Source organism: Labrus mixtus, chromosome 23 (assembly GCF_963584025.1).
Source record: "Labrus mixtus chromosome 23, fLabMix1.1, whole genome shotgun sequence".
Taxonomy (NCBI): Eukaryota; Metazoa; Chordata; class Actinopteri; order Labriformes; family Labridae; genus Labrus; species Labrus mixtus.
Genome location: NC_083634.1, coordinates 4297555 through 4315918, shown reverse-complemented (window position 1 = coordinate 4315918; position 18364 = coordinate 4297555). Strand labels below are relative to the sequence as shown.

At 42.3% G+C, this 18364-nt stretch overlaps 2 protein-coding genes across 2 annotated transcripts; both read right to left on the bottom strand.

Annotated features, from left to right (window-relative positions):
- Positions 1-6537: 6537 nt before the first annotated feature.
- Positions 6538-7903, bottom strand: LOC132958033 (protein S100-P-like). The gene is made up of 2 exons (XM_061030625.1): positions 7676-7903; positions 6538-6781 (listed from the first exon to the last, which is right to left on the bottom strand). The coding sequence occupies exons 1-2, from the start codon at positions 7835-7837 to the stop codon at positions 6641-6643; spliced, it is 303 nt and encodes a 100-aa protein (XP_060886608.1). The 5' UTR covers positions 7838-7903; the 3' UTR covers positions 6538-6640.
- Positions 7904-9713: 1810 nt separating this feature from the next.
- Positions 9714-11062, bottom strand: LOC132958034 (protein S100-G-like). Its single transcript, XM_061030626.1, has 2 exons — positions 10839-11062; positions 9714-9955 (listed from the first exon to the last, which is right to left on the bottom strand). The coding sequence occupies exons 1-2, from the start codon at positions 10995-10997 to the stop codon at positions 9821-9823; spliced, it is 294 nt and encodes a 97-aa protein (XP_060886609.1). The 5' UTR covers positions 10998-11062; the 3' UTR covers positions 9714-9820.
- Between the last annotated feature and the right edge of the window lie 7302 nt (positions 11063-18364).

Here is an 18364-nt window from a genome sequence, read left to right as displayed (position 1 = left end):
TTGCCTTATCAGAAAAAGGACTTTGAAATGGTAAGTTGCATTAAGAAATTCAAGCCCAGATGTCTAAAAAGTGAATATTTTGCTCGGCTGAATAAAAACAATGCACAGGTTTTGCACTGCCAGCAAAGCATGGCGAGTCAGGTTGAAAAAAGTCTGTATAAAAGAATGACTGTTACATCTGACAAAATTTGAGGTTTTTTGCTCTCTTGTGAAAGCTGATTTTTTGATATTGTCTCACACTGACATTGCTATTCTTTTCTTTTTGTGGACTATGTTTGAGATTAATAAAAAAAAAAAAATGAAGGGAGGCTTGACTTACAGTGTGGTTACTGTATGTGGATATATGTTTGTGTGTTGATGTGTATGGTAAGTGGTCTCAAGGTCAATGGGGAGGAAACAGAAGTGTCATCGCTCCAACTCCATCTTCATTGACGCTAATCTTTATCTCACAGGTCAGCACCTATACAGAAGGAGTCAAAATCCAGTACTAGACCGATGCAAAAGGTCATCAGGTCATCAGGTTCAGGGCTAAAGGGTCCCGTCACAGACAACGTGCTCAATGTGACCCATACAGAAGAGGATCTGCATATCACTCTGGAGGGCATATATGCAGCATGATCTATCTCTTACTATAAAAAAAGACCCTGATCCTCCATCAGCCACGACCCAACAGGAGTGCTAATGCTTCAGGTCTTTCCCCAGCAATCGTAGCTGGGAATACCCAAATGGAAATGTGGACCACTTTACCAATTCTCCAAAGCTAATATTGACAATGAGATACACCACCTTTTTGAAGCCTTAGGCCCTGTGTCCACACAACGTTTCTTTTTTTTTTCTGAGCGCCAGCGTCTTTTTTCAGTTGTTTTCAATGAGTAGAGAGCGTTTGCAGCAAAATGCAGCCGCCTGGAAGAAAAGCACAGCGCCCAGCATGTTTTCAACAAGCATGAAAATGTTTCAACTTTTCAGAAAGGCGCTGTTGACGTCACCGGCGCTCTTTTCCAGATGTTATATATTATATTCCCTGTTTTTTTTGCCGCCTACGGATCGTGTCTTGTACTCTCATCCTGTTTGCTCCGTGTCTGCTTGAGGTAAAAAGAAAAAAAGATCTCAAACATAAAACATGCAGTAAAAAGTTGTCAACAGACTGTTGTCATAGAGACAGGACGGACGAGCAGTGCTTTTCTTCTCAGAGCACAGCCAGCGCTTTTTCTTCCCAGAAAAAACGAGACACGGGGCCTAAGAAATAGGTTCTCAGTCCAGAATGACCAAAATCATGGTTTAAAAAGATGTACTTGTCAAGGACCAAGGAGTCCTACTCGACCCTGGGTGACCGCCGATGATGACAGTGAGGGGTGGGGTGTGGTGGTTTTAAAAATACTTTTATCTACCAAAAGGGGGGCTGGCAGAAGGAGTTTGGGAACCACTAGATTAGACCCTACTTACTTTCAATGTTGCATTGATGCACTAAATTTCATTGTACCTGGTGGCAATAAAGATATTCTATTCTACCTCTCCAGATACTTTCAAGTTGACGAAATCTGGATTACCCGTGCTCTATATACCAAAATGTAGGGTGAAAACTATATGACAGGTGTATTTGTCAAGTGGCGACCACGAGGCAGGAAAAAGAAGCCAACGCAGACTTTGCAGAAAACTGTCCACTTGTGTCCACCTGAGCCAAGGGATCCCCATTAAGTGCCCCCATTAAAATGTCAATTTTTACAGCGGAAATAAACACGCTTACAGCTAAAGGCCAGCCTCAGCCTGGAGATTGTTTAAAGGTCAGGAGGAGATTGTATTTCCACAATGGTGACCGCCAAGGGGTGACGTCACTGAGACTACATCAATGTCTTTGGTCTTTGCAAGAAGGGGGGTAACCTTTACCCACAACTTAAACATGAAAAAATTATGACACCATCATGTCCTTTTTTTTTTTAAAGATTTATCTTTTGTGCCTTTAATGGAGAGATAGGACAGTGGATAGATCTGGAAATCAGGGAGGGAGAGCATGCAGGGAGGGGAACCTGTATGGAGGACCATAGCCTCCATACATGGGTAGCGCACACTAACCACTGCGCCACCAGCGCCCCCATTGTGTTTTTTTCATATGTAATCATAATCTGAAGGGCATGTTTTGACCCAATGTTGAATTCCGATGACATCAAAAGTCCTTCAACCAATAACTCAAAAACAACTGTGTCAGGTACTCATGAACTCACAGTGTCTCTGTGAAACCCTCAGAACGCCCCCCCCCTTGAGTTTAAGAGTGGAAACAAAGAGCGTCAGTGTGTTTATCGTCAGTCCACGAGGCGAGCGGGAGACACCCTGCCTTGCTCATATGACCAGAGATGTGTGGCTTTGACACAGAACAAGGTTTATTCATAACGTGCTCTACACACCGCCTCACGAGGACCGAGCTGAGCCGCGTTCGAGTGTTTGCCGTCAACCTCTGAACACACACACATCCACAGCCTGAGGTGAGACCTTTGTTTTAAAACCAGTCAAGGAATAATGTGAAACTGCTCTCATACATATGCATCGATCATTAACACACCTCTTTAAATAAATCTGATTCCTGAAACTGTCGCTTCATTGTTACACACAGATTTCTGCAAATATATATTTGCGTACATGGACATGTATTTCCCCCTTATTTTCCACATCAGTTGGCATGACGTTCTGACTCATGCATTGGTTGGAAACATGTCGGTGAAACAGGAACGCCTAAAATGCAGCAACATTGTAAGACAAAAAAAAAAGAGAGAAAACTAGACTTGATTACCCGGGACACTAAATACAGTAACCTCCTAAACCCCACCACTCTATTTCTTCTTTTCTTCCCACCTGTATCTCCTGACTCCAGAGCCACATCCTCATCCCCCTAATCCCTGTAAGGCGTCATAATGAGAGAGAGAGAGAGAGAGAGAGAGAGAGGCGACCTTGCAAGCCACTTACAGAGCAAACACGTTTCACAACCAGCGCTGGGAGGAGGAGGCCTTGAACTCGGCCTGCAGACACATCAACTACAGTAAAACATAGAGACAAGAGAGGTCATTAACACAGATACAGCGGCTCTTTATTTGAGATAGCATGTCATCTCTGCACCTGTTGTACTGTCAGGAATGCTGTCTGAGAGAAAGAGAGCACGCTGCAGCCACTAGAGGGCAGCACAGTCGTTCTAATATTGCATAACTGCCCCTGCTGGAGAAAGTGTGTCACTGGGCCACGGCTCCCTGCTGGTGAGCTAATAGAGTGTGTTGACCTGACCTCAAGACAGAAAGTATCACAGAGGTGGATTAAGGAGCAGCTCGGATTAGCAAACAAGGCACTTCTTCTTCAAGTTTCCACTCCTGTCTAAATCCTTCTTTGTTTGTTTATGTGATGCTGTAAACTCTGTGTAATCTGAGAAGATTTAATACGTTTATGTGTCATGAAACCATGGGTGTCAGATGCATGAAAAAAAGTTAGTCGGGGCAATATAATGGTGGGTCTGGGGGTAGATGTCACATGTCTTTTCCTTCATCATGATGTGCTCTCCTTGTGATGTCACAGTGGGATTCGAACAGAGTCAGTGGCGTCTTTTGTGTGATTTCTCCTTTAAAGATCTATCCCTTCCTTTTATGAATTTTATGGCTTTTAACCTTTTCATTTTTCTCTTCTTTAAATGTTTCAGCCTTTAAATGTATCCCTTCCTGTATTCATTTTACTGCTCATAGTCTTTTTTTAATTCCTACTCCTTTTATGGTTTAACTCTTCAGCTCTCTGTTGCTTTATTCATTTAACCAATGTCCTGTTTATCCCTTCTTTTTATCTCCATTCTGTGTTTACAGCCTGTGATGTGATGTCGTCCCACTCTCCCTCAATTTTCATTTTGTTCTCTCCTGATTGATTTTAAACACATTTTCCTTCACTGTACTGAACTGCCTCTCCATACCTACCTGTTGGATCTATCTTATTCCTGTTATTTGCATTTATACAATTTTGCCCTCTTTGTTTGGCCCCTCTGTTGATCTCTGTTCTGTTGTCGTGTTGCTCTATTTGCTCTGTCTGTCACAGCCCTTTGTAAACATTTGTTTTTAAAGGTGCTATATAAATTAAGATATTATTATTATTATTATTTTATTATTCTGGTAAAGAAGTCCCCTCCTCTCCCCTGGTATCTCCACCCATGGACTCCACCCCCAGCCATAGAACAAAACGTTTGAACAGGTGAGTCAGTGGCAGGTCAAGCTCTTTAAGGAGTGTGTTGACAGGCAGGTGCTCTCTCCTCTCATTGGTTGATCGTTGAGGCTGCACACAAATCGAACCTGTATACCCAGTCGGCAGCACATGCACAGTTGATCTCAAGTGGATGATATCAAGCCTGAGGAATGCATCATGCACCACACCCCATACACACACAGGTACACACAGGTACACACACACACACACACACACACACACACACACACACACACACACACACACACACACACACACACACACACACACACACACACTCACTCCAAAAGAGAGGTCAACTCCTAACACCTGCTCTTTTTTAAAGTGTCCTGAGATAGTTTGGTGCCGTATACACGTAAATAAAAACCGATGCAATAGTGAGTCAAAGACCTGCGTTTTTAAAGGAACATAATCTGAAGCTGAAAGCCCATTGAATAGAATACTTGGCAACCATCTCCATGGTATGTCTTATTTCTGACTGGGAATTTTTTGCTGATTCAACAAACAGAAAAAAACGTTACTATGTGGAGTTTTGCTCTTATGATGACCCTCCGGCTGAAGGCCATAAAACAACACCAATAATGTTTATTATGTCAGTCACGCTGCAGAGCTTTTACCTTTCAGTCCTTGTTGTCTTTTTGTGTTCGTCACCTCCAGGAGTTAGAAATAGCCGCCGTGTGCGACCACAGAGATGTCTGCACGGTGCTGTTTGTGAAGTGGTGACATGCTTTGTGCTTTGGCGGCTCAAACTGTTGCATCAGAGAAAAAAAAGTTGCGGCTCTGACCACTCGCTTGAGACTTTGCAGGTTCCCTCTTCTCCCCTTCTGCAAAAGAGATGATGTTGCACGCCTCTATATGCAAAATTTAATCTTTCTTTGTTAAAGAAATTGATTGGAAGCGTGCTGTCAAACCGTTCAGATGAAGTGAAAACATGTTCGTCTTGATTTCTCAGAACTCTTAGGAGATTGTGTCTCTTCACATGCAGACCCCTTCATGTCCTACTTAAACAGGAAGCCAAGTTATTGTTCTAACATGACCGAGGCAATCAGGCAATCTGCAAAACTTTTTCCACCGCTCAGCACTCTGAAATGTCATCCGACAATCAAGTGTGTTAAAGCGATATACAGTCTCAACATGTTTAAGTATTAACATTCCTATTCTTCTTTCACATTTCAAATTCTCTTAGTAGTGTCCGTCTGCAGTTCACTTTCATGCTCTGTTATCTTTTTTTGAATCATGTTATTGTGTCGTAAAAATATTATCATACATGCCCTCATCACTCCCCGGCTGGATTATTGCATTGGAGTCCTGTCCTGGGGTACCTGGCAAAGAAAAAACATCATCCATGATTGATTCATTTGTAATCTCTTCGCTCTCCGCCCCTCTCGAGCCTGTTTTACTGGGAACAGACGTTATTTTGTGTGTGCAATCATCGCCATGCCAACCCTTCCACCAGCCTTTATGTGTGCACTGGGTGTGGACGAGTCTGCAAAGAACACCGGAATCAAGCCAACTCTTTCTGGCTCTCATGGATTAATGTCAACCACACCTTTTAACATAACATATCTCTCGCCCTTTCTCTCTCTCTCTCTCTCTCTCTGAAGGGATCCTCCCTGCAATGTTGTCAAACACTTACAATACTAATAAGAATAAAAATAGCAAGCACTAGGCGGTTGTATTTTGAGTTGACACATTTGTTCTTTGGGCCTTATTGTGATCCTTGTGGCCTATAAATCTGGAGTTTGCTGCAGCTTCTCAAAAACAGTTGCAGTGAAAGTTGTGATGTTTTGAGGCCTTCATTTTTTTCAAAGATGTCACCGGTGCAATTCAAAAGTACATTTTTATAACTAACACTGCACATACCAGCATTGCTGACATTGTCGCTTTAAATCTATTTTATGTATCGCTTTGCATTTAATCGCTCTCCCTCTATCCCTCTGTCCAATCCCCTCACCATCATCATGAGTCGGGTTCTGCCTCTTAAAGGACGTCAAAGCAGACGTACATCTGTACATTTTATTTAACAGTGATTTCCCACATGGTTATGGGTTACTTGTTTTCCCATGAAGTTTCCAAGTGAGGAAAACAGAGTTTGTTCAAATGTCTTGATGTATGTCCGCTTAGGGCTTCCGTACATTTCAATATTATGAGTATATTATATTTTCATCATCTACCAGAGCAAAACGAGTCCTGTATAAAAGTTTGTATTTTTGTCATGAATGTCTTAGTAACAATGATAGATTAACTTTCCTTTGTGTGCAAGTTTTTATTCATTCATCATGATTTCACAGAAGAACAAAATACCTCACAGGCATGTAAATGATAAGTTAGTGATTTTTATTCAGTTGTTCAACAAAACAGTCACCACAGGGATTTATTCTGTGTCATTTGGCCCCACCCAAGGGTGCGGTCGCAGTGTTCACTCATTGGAACAGAGATCGTGGTAGCAACAGGCAAGATCAGCTACGGCCGTAACAAACTCTTGGAAGTCGACCTCATTATCTCCGTTCTGGTCCAAGTCTGTGAACAGCTTGTTGATCCCAACCTCGCACGTTGACTTCTGTGCAAACCAACAAAAGAACAATAATATTAAAGTTATGGTACAGTGTGTGCAATGGGGAGCACAAAACAAGTTCAATCAAAATTGTAGCCTTTTTTTTTTTTTTTTTTTTAAAGCCCCAGGGAGGTATTTTTGATTTAAAAACGTTTAAAACTTCATGTTGAGGCAGGAAGTAATGATGGGTTGGACTTTTTTTTTATATTTAGAGGTTTAATCACACAAAATCTACCTTAACAAGACATGCACAACATCAGCAGAGCTTAAAAATACAAAGTCAAAGTTGTGCTTGATGCCAACGCCCAAAAAACTATCATGATTGAATCAATCGAAATGCATGCATCTTGCATTGAAACACAAGAAGAAACACAAAACACATGGAAAAACACAAACATTTCTAGACCAGTGGTACTCAACTCGTCTAGCCTCAGGACCCACCACCTTCCTCTGTGAAAAATTGTGGCCCAAATTTCTGATATTTTTCCACCAATCAGATTTATTTACTGAAAAATTGTGCAGGACATCAGTCGGTAAAAAAACAAGTGCCAGAAGGAAAAAAAACTGATTTAAAAAAAATAAAAAATTTCCAGGCACACATTCGCGAACCACGTCTAATTCACGACCCACCAGTTGAGAACCACTGACCATGAGGGTCCTTAAAGTTTGATGCTTTCAAACACTGATCTAACCCTGATAATAAATCCAAAAATTAGATAGAGATAATTGTTATTTTTGCTTTCTTGTTATTCCAGTCCCCTTAGCCTCTTTAAAAATGTAGCATAAATCCACAATAAGCAGCATTTACTAAATTAGTTGATATATCCAAAGTAATCATGTCTCAGCGCAGTTATCACCACAGTCTGTACAGCTATCTATCTGTCAAGGTGTGTAACGTACCTCGAGCAGTTCAGGCATCTCCGTCTGTATCAAAGTCTTGAACTCGTTCTTGTTTAAGGTCTTCTTACAGCCCTCAGCACTGGCATATTTATTGTAGGTCCCAATCAGGAGGCAAACAGCTGCCTTCAGGTTTGTCATGCATAGTTCTGGCTGGGCTGACATGTTTAAGAGTAGAACTAAAGACTCGACGGAGCTGCAGATGGAGTGGAAGGCCGAGGCAGGCAGCTCTCTTTATACATTGAAAACAGGTTTGAGAACAACTAAAGCCCTACAACTCCCTTTGTGCATATTAGTGAAGAGTAAACATGTTTATGGGCATGGAGTGTTTTTATAGACTCTGATATGTGCTCATTTGTTCAAGAAAACTAGTGCGATCATTTTGCAGGTCTTTGGTGTCCTGTTCAATAACTGATTAGGTGACCTGCCCAGCCTCAGTGGCCGTCTACCAGATAGATTTCTACTGATAACGTTGGCTGGTAAAATGGCAAATACAGTGCAACCATTTGCATTAGCTTTGGCGATTGAGGAGGAGGATGCCCCTGAACAACCAATGCACCGTTTATGGGTGCATTAATCTTTTTGGGCAATGGTAACTAGGGACATAGGTTACTAGGGAAGGTACACACGCACCTACTCAACACGTCCTCATTGGTCAGCTGTCAGAAAGGCGCTTGACGTCACCCTGCGCTTTTCTCAAAAGTTGAAACAATTCAACTGAAAAAGGTGTCGGGCGCAACGCTTTTTGAAAAGGCGTCATCCCTTTTCCTTTTTCCATAGGCTTGTATGTAAAAAAGGCGCTATGAGTTGAAAAAAGAAGTGTGAATAGAATAGAATGACTTTATTGATCCCAAACTGGGAAATTGTGGCGTTACAGCAGCAGGTTATCCAAACACACAATATGAGCAAATAAACACAATATAATATTAAATAGAAAGTAAATAAAAATATCAAAACTAAGAATGAGAATATATACAACCAGGATTTAACTAAGCATTACTAGTCTTAAATATGAAAAGATTAAATACTACATACTTTGCTGGAGGTAGATGTAAATGAACAGTATTGACATGGGGAGCTGTTCAGAGTTGTGCAATCAGTGATACATATGTTAAAGTGCATGAGTGTAGATATGTTATCAGTAGAAAATATTCAATATAACTGCGAGTAGACAGCCAAATGAAGTGAACATGAGTGCAGGGATAATTTGTAAATTTAACATGTGCAGAACAGATTACAGTAAAGAGAGACAGATATTATCATGATGACAGTTCTCTGCTTGCATGAGGTGAGCTGTTGTACAGAGTTATGGCCTTCGGTAAGAAAGATTTCTTGTATCTGTCCTTGTGACAGCGGAGTTGTATCAGTCTGTTGGAGAAGCTGCTCCGCTGTTTGTCCAGTAGGGTGTGCAGAGGGTGATCAGGATTATCCATAATGGATAACAGTTTGTTCAGAGTCCTCCTCTCTGTCACCACTACAAAAGAGTCCAGCTTGCAGCCTATCACAGAGCAGGCCTTCTTGATGAGTTTGAACACGTACCTTATTTGTGAAATCTTTAAGTACCTTCACAAGATGCTCCTCATTTTCATACAGGCAACGCCTGCTCTACTTATTTAACTACAGACTGAAATAACAAATTAAATCTCGTAAAATGTAGGACTCTCTTCTCTTACGACTTAATTCTAGTAAATGTACGAGTTTATTTTCGTAAATATTTGACTTTAAACAAGAAATACAAAAATAAATCTAACAATGATATATTCATTTTCCTTTGTGTGCAAGTTTTAATTTATTCAGGGCACTGGTGGCGCAGTGGTTAGTGCGTGCGCCCCATGTGTGGAGGCCATGATCCTCCAAGCAGACAGCCAGGGTTCTAATCCCACATTTCCCACATGTCATTCCCTACTCTCTCTCCCTGATTTCTGACTCTATTCACTGTCCTGTCTCTCAATTAAAGGCACAAAAAGCCCAAAAATAAATCATTCACAAAAAAAAGTTTTTATCGTGATTTCACAGAAGAACAAAATACCTCACAGGCATGTAAATGGTAAGTTAGTGATTTTTATTCAGTAGTTCAACAAAACAGTCACCACAGGGATTTATTCTGTGTCATTTGGCCCCACCCAAGGGTGCAGACGCAGTGTTCACTCATTGGGGCATTTCGCGTAAGCAACAGGCCAGAGCAGTTACGGTCGTAGCAAACTCTTGGAAGTCGACCGCACCATCTCTGTCATGGTCGAACATATCATACATCTCTTTCATCTGTTTCTGGGACCTTGAGTTCTGTGCAAACCAACAAAAGAACAATAATATTAAAGTTATGGTACAGTGTGTGCAATGGGGAGCTCTAAACAAGTTCAATATCAAAATTGTAGACTTTTAAAATCAAAAAAGTTATTTCTTTGTGAAGTCCCAGGGAGGTATTTTTGATTTAAAAACGGATAAAACTTCATGTTGAGGCAGGAAGTAATGAAGTAATTAAAATATTAGAGGTTTAATCACACAAAATCTACCTTAACAAGACATGCACAACATCAGCAGAGCTTAAAAATACAAAGTCAAAGTTGTGCTTGATGCCAACGCCCAAAAAACTATCATGATTGAATCAATCGAAATGCATGCATCTTATAAAGAAACACAAAACACATGGAAAAACACAAACATTTCTAGACCAGTGGTACTCAACTCGTCTAGCCTCAGGACCCACCACCTTCCTCTGTGAAAAATTGTGGCCCAAATTTCTGATATTTTTCCACCAATCAGATTTATTTACTGAAAAATTGTGCAGGACATCAGTCGGTAAAAAAACAAGTGCCAGAAGGAAAAAAAACTGATTTAAAAAAAATAAAAAATTTCCAGGCACACATTCGCGAACCACGTCTAATTCACGACCCACCAGTTGAGAACCACTGACCATGAGGGTCCTTAAAGTTTGATGCTTTCAAACACTGATCTAACCCTGATAATAAATCCAAAAATTAGATAGAGATAATTGTTATTTTTGCTTTCTTGTTATTCCAGTCCCCTTAGCCTCTTTAAAAATGTAGCATAAATCCACAATAAGCAGCATTTACTAAATTAGTTGATATATCCAAAGTAATCATGTCTCAGCGCAGTTATCACCACAGTCTGTACAGCTATCTATCTGTCAAGGTGTGTACCGTACCTCGAGCAGTTCAGGCATCTCCGTCTGTATCAAAGTCTTGAACTCGTTCTTGTTTAAGGTCTTCTTACAGCCCTCAGCACTGGCATAATCATCGTAGGCCCCAATCAGGAGGGAAATGACTGCCCTCAGCTTTGTGATGTTTGGTTTTGGTGCTGACATGGTTAAGAGTAGAACAGAAGACAAACACGGGTCGACAGAGCTGCAGATGGAGTGGAAGGCAGAGGCAGGCAGCTCTCTTTATACCTGATGAAAAAACACAGGTTTGAGAACAACCCAAGCCCTACAACGCCCTTTGTGCATATTACATCATTGGTGAAGAGTAAACCTGTTTATGGGCGTGGAGTGTTTTTAAAGACTCTGATATGAGTCTGGACAGGTTGGTGCTCCGCCCATCTCTGGGGGAGACTGATGGAGAAGTGGAATCACCTGTGTACGCATGCCGCCGATGAATAAAAGGCACTGGCTGTGGGTGCACCTAAAGCTGGTCATTGCTTGTGTGTTTCCTGTACAATTAAATACAGCGACTATTATTTTTGAAACCGAACTCTGGTCTCCATCTTGATTCCGGGTAAATATAAATTTGTTGTTCCCCGCATCCCGGGGGACTACGGGGAACGTAACAGGGTATCACGTTCCCCCCCAGGAATCGAACAATGACAGGGGTCGCCAGTTTGGGAACTAACCAAACACTGCTCCTGTAACCAGTGTTGGGACGTTGCTAAGTAATGCATTACTGTTACACCCTATGGTTACACCACTACTATTTGCGGTAACTAGTAATGAATTAGTTACGTTCTAGATTCAATAACGGCAAAACAATAACTGACGTTTAAAAGCACTCGTTACTCGTTTACTTTATGCTAAACAGCCGACAAAAAGCGGGCGAGGTTACGCTAACGTCAGCACAGTAGCATCCTGGGACAAAGAACGTTGCACGCTGTAAACAAACATGACAGTGACCATTCAGCCGCAAGCTTTCTGTCTCGGGAATACCGACATTTTTTTTCTCTGCTCGATGTAAAGGACAAGAATAAAGCAGTGAGTTGTCGTCTATGTGCAGGAAGGAAAACTTCTCTCACAAGAGCGAAGCACTGAGCTGTCAAGCTGTCAGAGAGCCTGGGGCTGCAGACGCCGGAGGCCCAGGTGCAACTCACATACTTTCATGAGGCTCAGAACCTGCCTCAGCTCCAACTCTCAGCCTGTCCTTAGGTTGACTGTAAGTTAGGGTGAGACGGCATTTCCAGCATGGAGACAATGGCCGGCCGGCTCATCCCCTCTCGTATAAAAGTTGTTTAATTGAGGGACTAGAGAAAAGAAGAATAACATACTGTACTCACTGATTAACTGTGTTTCTAGATCACGCTCATTTCAGGTAAATTTACATGCAGTGTGAAGATACGAGCATAATAAAGATTGCTAGCATTAGCATGCTAACACACCAATGCAACGCGAGTTGTTTTGGTTTCATGCTGGTGCTCAAGGGCGACATCTGCTGGATCAAAAAATCACATATAAAGCCTTTAATGAAACTCGAAGGAGGACATACCGGCTGCTGCATTGTTGTGAGAGAGAGCCAGCATTGACATTGCATGTTTCCTTAGTCATTCACTGTACAAAGTTAATTTTCTAGAACATTCCTGTTTAAAAAAACCTCCCTTTTGCACTATTTAAGACGAGAGAAAAATATGAAGTCAGGCCGTGCAATATGTCGCATTGAAGGCAGCGAGCAGCGTTGAACTGCTAGTCTAACAACGATGATTTTAAATATATAAAATAAATTCTTGTGAACGCATCGACAACACTTCCGCGTTGTTTGCTGAGAGACACGCTGAGAGACGCTGCTTACACTCTGATGATATCCCTGTATTACTGTTTTTAAACGATAACATTGGATTTCGAGTGGATTTTATACTTTGTTATAAAGTGTACAGCAATCGGAAACGTATTAACGAGTTATTTTTAACTCTGGCCATGGCAAGTTGCTTCCTAGTTTGTTTTTAGCATTGCTAACAGACTTGCTCACCGAAGGGCCGATCTGCTACAGTGACTTACTCCCTGGGTACCAGGACCCCAGGAGTCATGCCTTCACTAACCTCACCGTCTGGCTGCGACAGCTGTCTTCGCCTTACCCAGAGAATCTCCGAGCTTGAAGGGAGAATATCCATCTTGTATCAGCTCAAGGATGAAGAGCGGATTTTGGATTCCTTGGTCGCAATTGGTCCCGCTATCACCTCTCCGACGGCCGGACAACTGGACTCCACTGTTCCATGCCTGGACATAGCCGCCGCACAGTCTGTTGACCACTGGGTCCAACTCCGAGCTAAACCCAAAGTCCCTGTAAGCTCCACTCCAAGCCAGAAAGAGCCATGGGAGGTTGCCCGGAAAAGTAAACATGGTGGGAACCCCCCAGTCCGACCTACTCCACTGTCAGCTATCCGGCTCTCGAACAAATTTTGCCATCCTGGACGACGAGGATTTTCCCTCGCTCGCCGGCCGCTGTGCGCCCCGGTCATCTCTGGAAAAGGCCTCGCCTCCACTTCCCACGTCCTTGCCAAGGCGATCCTCCTTGCCAAGGCGATCCTCCTCCCCTGCTGACCGTTGCTCCGGGGTGCATGCAATTGGTCCCCGAACCAAAGCCGACCCGCTCTGACCAACGCGCCGGATCCCCACGGCCCAGCTGGAAACATGTCACTGCTCGCCGTGATCATGCTGCGGCTCCAAACTCCTGGTCCACCGCTCCGGCCTCTTTGATTATCGGTGATTCCATAATCAGAAGGATTAAATCCAAAACGGCCATGACGTACTGCTTCCCCGGTGCCAAGGTTATGGATTTGGCTCAACGAATCCCGGCTCTCGTGAGTAAACATCCTCATGCAAGAAATGTTATCATCCACGTCGGCACAAACGACACCGCCAATCAACAGTCCAAGATACTGAAGCGCAATTTTAATCATCTTTTTAATGTATTGAAGGACTGCAAAAAATCAGTTTTTATCTCAGGACCGATCCCCTCATTCCATCGAGGCGTAGGCCGCTTCAGCAGGTTGCTTAGCCTCAACACCTGGCTACAATCTGTGTGCTCCTCAAACAACCTTGTTTTTATTGATAACTTTGATATGTTCTGGGAGCGTGCATCCTTTTTTAATAGAGATGGCATCCACCCAAATCCTCAAGGCAACCACACGCTAGCCTCAAACATTTTCTATGCCATCACCTCCACAAGATGCACATGACGAATTAACCCTTCTGCACACCTGGACACTAGTGACCGGAACTCTCTCTCCTTACCACTGGCATCGTCCAGATGGCTCCCTAGCTACATCTACTGGTGTATGAAGCCACTTCTTTCCACTGAAATTAGGCAGGATCTAGATTCTCAGGTGAGCCCTATTATCAACACTCTCTGCTCTCCATTTCCACTCTCTGCTCCAGTATTTAGCATCCCTGTACTCATCACCAGTGTCCGTAAGCACTGCCAGTTCCTCTCCAGCACAAGTTTTTGTAACCAGGATAACTTAGTTCTAATTAAACCAAAACCATTGCCATCTGCTAGTGGGCCCTCATGTGACTCTGAGCAAGCTTTATTTAACCCACAGACTTTTAAGTCAAGAAATGGCTTAGGTTTTTTGCATTTAAATATTAGAAGTCTTTGTGCTCAGTTTAAATTAGATCATCTGAAAACTCTTGTATCACAAACTGACCCAGATATCCTTGTGCTGACAGAAACTTGGCTTAAAAAGAGTATCCATGATTCGGAAGTTGCAATAAATAATTACAACTTGTACAGAAAAGACAGAGAGGGACGAGGAGGTGGCGTGGCTATATATGTAAAGGACTTTATATCTGCTACTGTTTTAAATACCGTCTCTATACCTCACTCATTTGAATGTATTGCTCTACAAATTCAAATCTCTAGTAACAGATCATTGACTGTGCTAGGTGTATATAGACCACCATAAGCTAATCCCAGTGCTATTAATCAATTAACAGAAATGTTTTCTCAGTTCAGTACTTCAGAAATCCTGGTTTTGGGTGATTTTAATTTAAATTGGTTGTCAAATGATTCATTGAGCTTAAAGGAGATGTGTGACAATCTAAATCTATCACAGATCATAACTGAACCAACTAGACCTAATTTGAAAGATCCCTCAAAATCAACATTGATTTTACCAATAGAAGGGACAGAATTACAGCCTCTGGGGTCTTCTCCCTAGACATCAGTGACCATTGTCCTCTGGCATGTATAAGGAGTGCTAGACTAGCAAAATCTAAGCCCAGGATTGTACTCAAGAGAAATTTTAAAAATTTTAATGAACAGGTGTTTTTTAATGACATTGTGAACAGTAACATATGTAAAACATCTGAAATACCTGATGTGGATCATGCACTTGAATATTTTACAAATACATGTCTTGACTGATGTTATGGTCTTTGTACTGCCATCATCATGAGCATATTCTTTAAAGGTCTAAACAAGTTCCAAAATGGCAAATTCCAAACTTGATTGGAAAACAGAGGACGAACACGGGTCGGCAAAGCAGTAGATGGAGTGCAAAAAAGAGTCAGGACCCTCTTTTTATACCCTCTGAAAAATCCGGTTGGGGTCTCTTACAAAACACTTTTTTTAAAGAGGACATATTCTCCCCCTTCTCCACCTTTTCTAACAGTCCCCTGTGGTCTAAAAGAAACATCTGTGCTGTGCTTTGGTCAAAATATAACATGAATCAAGCACCAGAGGAGGTTTGTGACCCTGTATAAACCAGCTCTCTCAGAACGCTCCGTTTTGGTGTGTGTGTCTCTTTAAATGCAATGAGCCCCCCCCCCCCCCCCCCCGAGTTTTCCCTGTAGACATCACTCCTCTATAAAAATAACGGACCTGCGTAAAAGTTTTGTCCTAGGCTGGGGGTAGAGTCCATGGGTGGAGATACCAGGGGATGCAGATGGAGTGGAAGGCCGAGGCAGGCAGCTCTCTTTATACATTGAAAACAGGTTTGGGAACAACTGAAGCCCTACAACTCCCTTTGTGCATATTAGTGAAGAGTAAACATGTTTATGGGCGTGGAGTGTTTTTATAGACTCTGATATGTGCTCATTTCTCACAAGAAAACTAGTGCGATCATTTTGCAGGTCTTTGGTGTCCTGTTCAATAAATCATACGCAACAGCCTCAGTAGCGCGGTGCAAACAGCCCCTTTAAATCTGATAGTAAAGGGATTGGGCTGAAAATGGCTGCGTTAACTTCATAGTAAGGGTATCACGTTCCCCCCCAGGAATCGAACAATGACAGGGGTCGCCAGTTTGGGAACTAACCAAACACTGAGACGGCATTTCCAGCATGGAGACCGGCACAAATGGGACTCAAGTATATCCTCTGAAAATAACTCTGTGAGTCATGACTGTCTACAATGGGTGTAACACCCGAGTCCCACTGTCTGTGATGTTTTCCGAGTTTTCCGAGTCCTATCTTCAGTTTGTTTACATCGCCCGGACGGCCGGCCGGCTCATCCCCTCTCGTATAAAAGTTGTTTAATTGAGGGACTAGAGAAAAGAAGAATAACATACTGTACTCACTGCTTAACTGTGTTTCTAGATCACGCTCATTTCAGGTAAATTTACATGCAGTGTGAAGATACGAGCATAATAAAGATCGCTAGCATTAGCATGCTAACACAACAATGCAGCGCGAGTTGTTTTGTTTTCATGCTGGTGCTCAAGGGCGACATCTGCTGGATCAAAAAATCGCATATAAAGACTTTAATGAAACTCGAAGGAGGACATACCGGCTGCTGCATTGTTGTAAGAGAGAGCCAGCATTGACATCGCATGTTTCCTTGGTCATTTTTATAATTTAAGTCATAAGATATCTGACAGATTGGTCCTTTAAGGAAGTGGAAGATCCTTCATCATGGCAGGGGGAAAACGATTCCCGGGTCAGTTGAGGAGAGAGGATGCAGGGATGTGAATATCAGTGTTGAGAAAAGTTAGCTCCTACACCAGCACACTCTCATCCGCACTCTCAGGTCTGATGACGATTCACTCAGCTCACGGTGCGATAAGATTCACAATACGATTCTCTCACGATGTATTTTCCTAAATGAGACTGTAGGCAAATGATGACTGAAAAGATTCCTTTAGGGGCTGCAAACCCTCTTGTCAGTTTGGTTTGGCCTTTTAAGGTTTTTTTTTTCTCTCAACAAGGGGAGGTGATTGGAGCTTCACATTGTGGTGTTTATTAAATGCTGCATCATGTTGGTTGTGCTGTTTGTGTAGTTCTCTGTCTTCTTGTAATATCTGCACACAGCTTTTGTTTATTATGATCCATTTTTCAGAGTACTGATGTGAATCTTGGACACCTTGGAATTGATTCATCACGATTTTACGATTCATCTTTACATCCCTACTGATGATGCAAAAACCTTCCTATCCCCAACCATCGGTCCTGGGGAGACAGAGCCTTCCCCATTGCCGCTCCCACCCTCACTCTCCCCTTCAAGAAGTCCCCAAAAACTACTTCAACATCGCCTACAACCACTAACCAGCTCTGTTCTCATCCTCCTTCTCTTTGACTATGTCTTTGTTATATTGTTGTCACTGTTTTGTTTTGTTGTTGTTCTTTGGTAAGCGTCTTTGAGTTCATAGAAAAGCGCTATAAAAGTCTAATGTATTATTATTATTATTATTATAGTCAGTAGTGGTTGATTTCGAACACAGAGCATATAAGGAAACATTGCATGTTTTTTCCGGAGGAGTCTGGTGGCTTTGAAGAGAGCCGAGTCATGACGGTTAGCTTAGAGCTTAAAAACAACACACCATCTTCTAAAAAAAAGGCAACAGATATTCCAACGTTCCCACATGCATAGACATGCACATAGAAGTGGAGTCCTCCACAAACCAGCCTGACAAGGATGTCGATAGCTAGCCAACTCTCTGTGGTTTCCCTTGAATAATGCCGATCCCACCTTCAACAAAAATGTCTCTCTCTCTGTAAGGAACCTCCCTGTCAGACACTCAAAGCCTGTCAGTTATTAAAACAGCCCTCTAGTGGATATATTTTGAATGGACACATACATTCTTTTCTGAAGGAGCGGTATTTCTTTAGTTTTATTTGCTCACAAGTTGCCAGGATTTTATCAGAGCTATGGGAGTTGACCACCAGCTGCACTGCACGCTCATCCTGACGGTCTTCAGTTCTGTCCACACCTCTCACCAGTTTCTCCTGTCTTGACTGATGTTATGGTCTTTGTACTGCCATCATCATGAGCATATTCTTTAAAGGTCTAAACAAGTTCCAAAATGGCAAATTCCAAACTTGATTGGAAAACAGAGGACGAACACGGGTCGGCAAAGCAGTAGATGGAGTGGAAAAAAGAGTCAGGACCCTCTTTTTATACCCTCTGAAAAATCCGGTTGGGGTCTCTTACAAAACACTTTTTTTAAAGAGGACATATTCTCCCCCTTCTCCACCTTTTCAAACAGTCCCCTGTGGTCTAAAAGAAACATCTGTGCTGTGCTTTGGTCAAAATATAA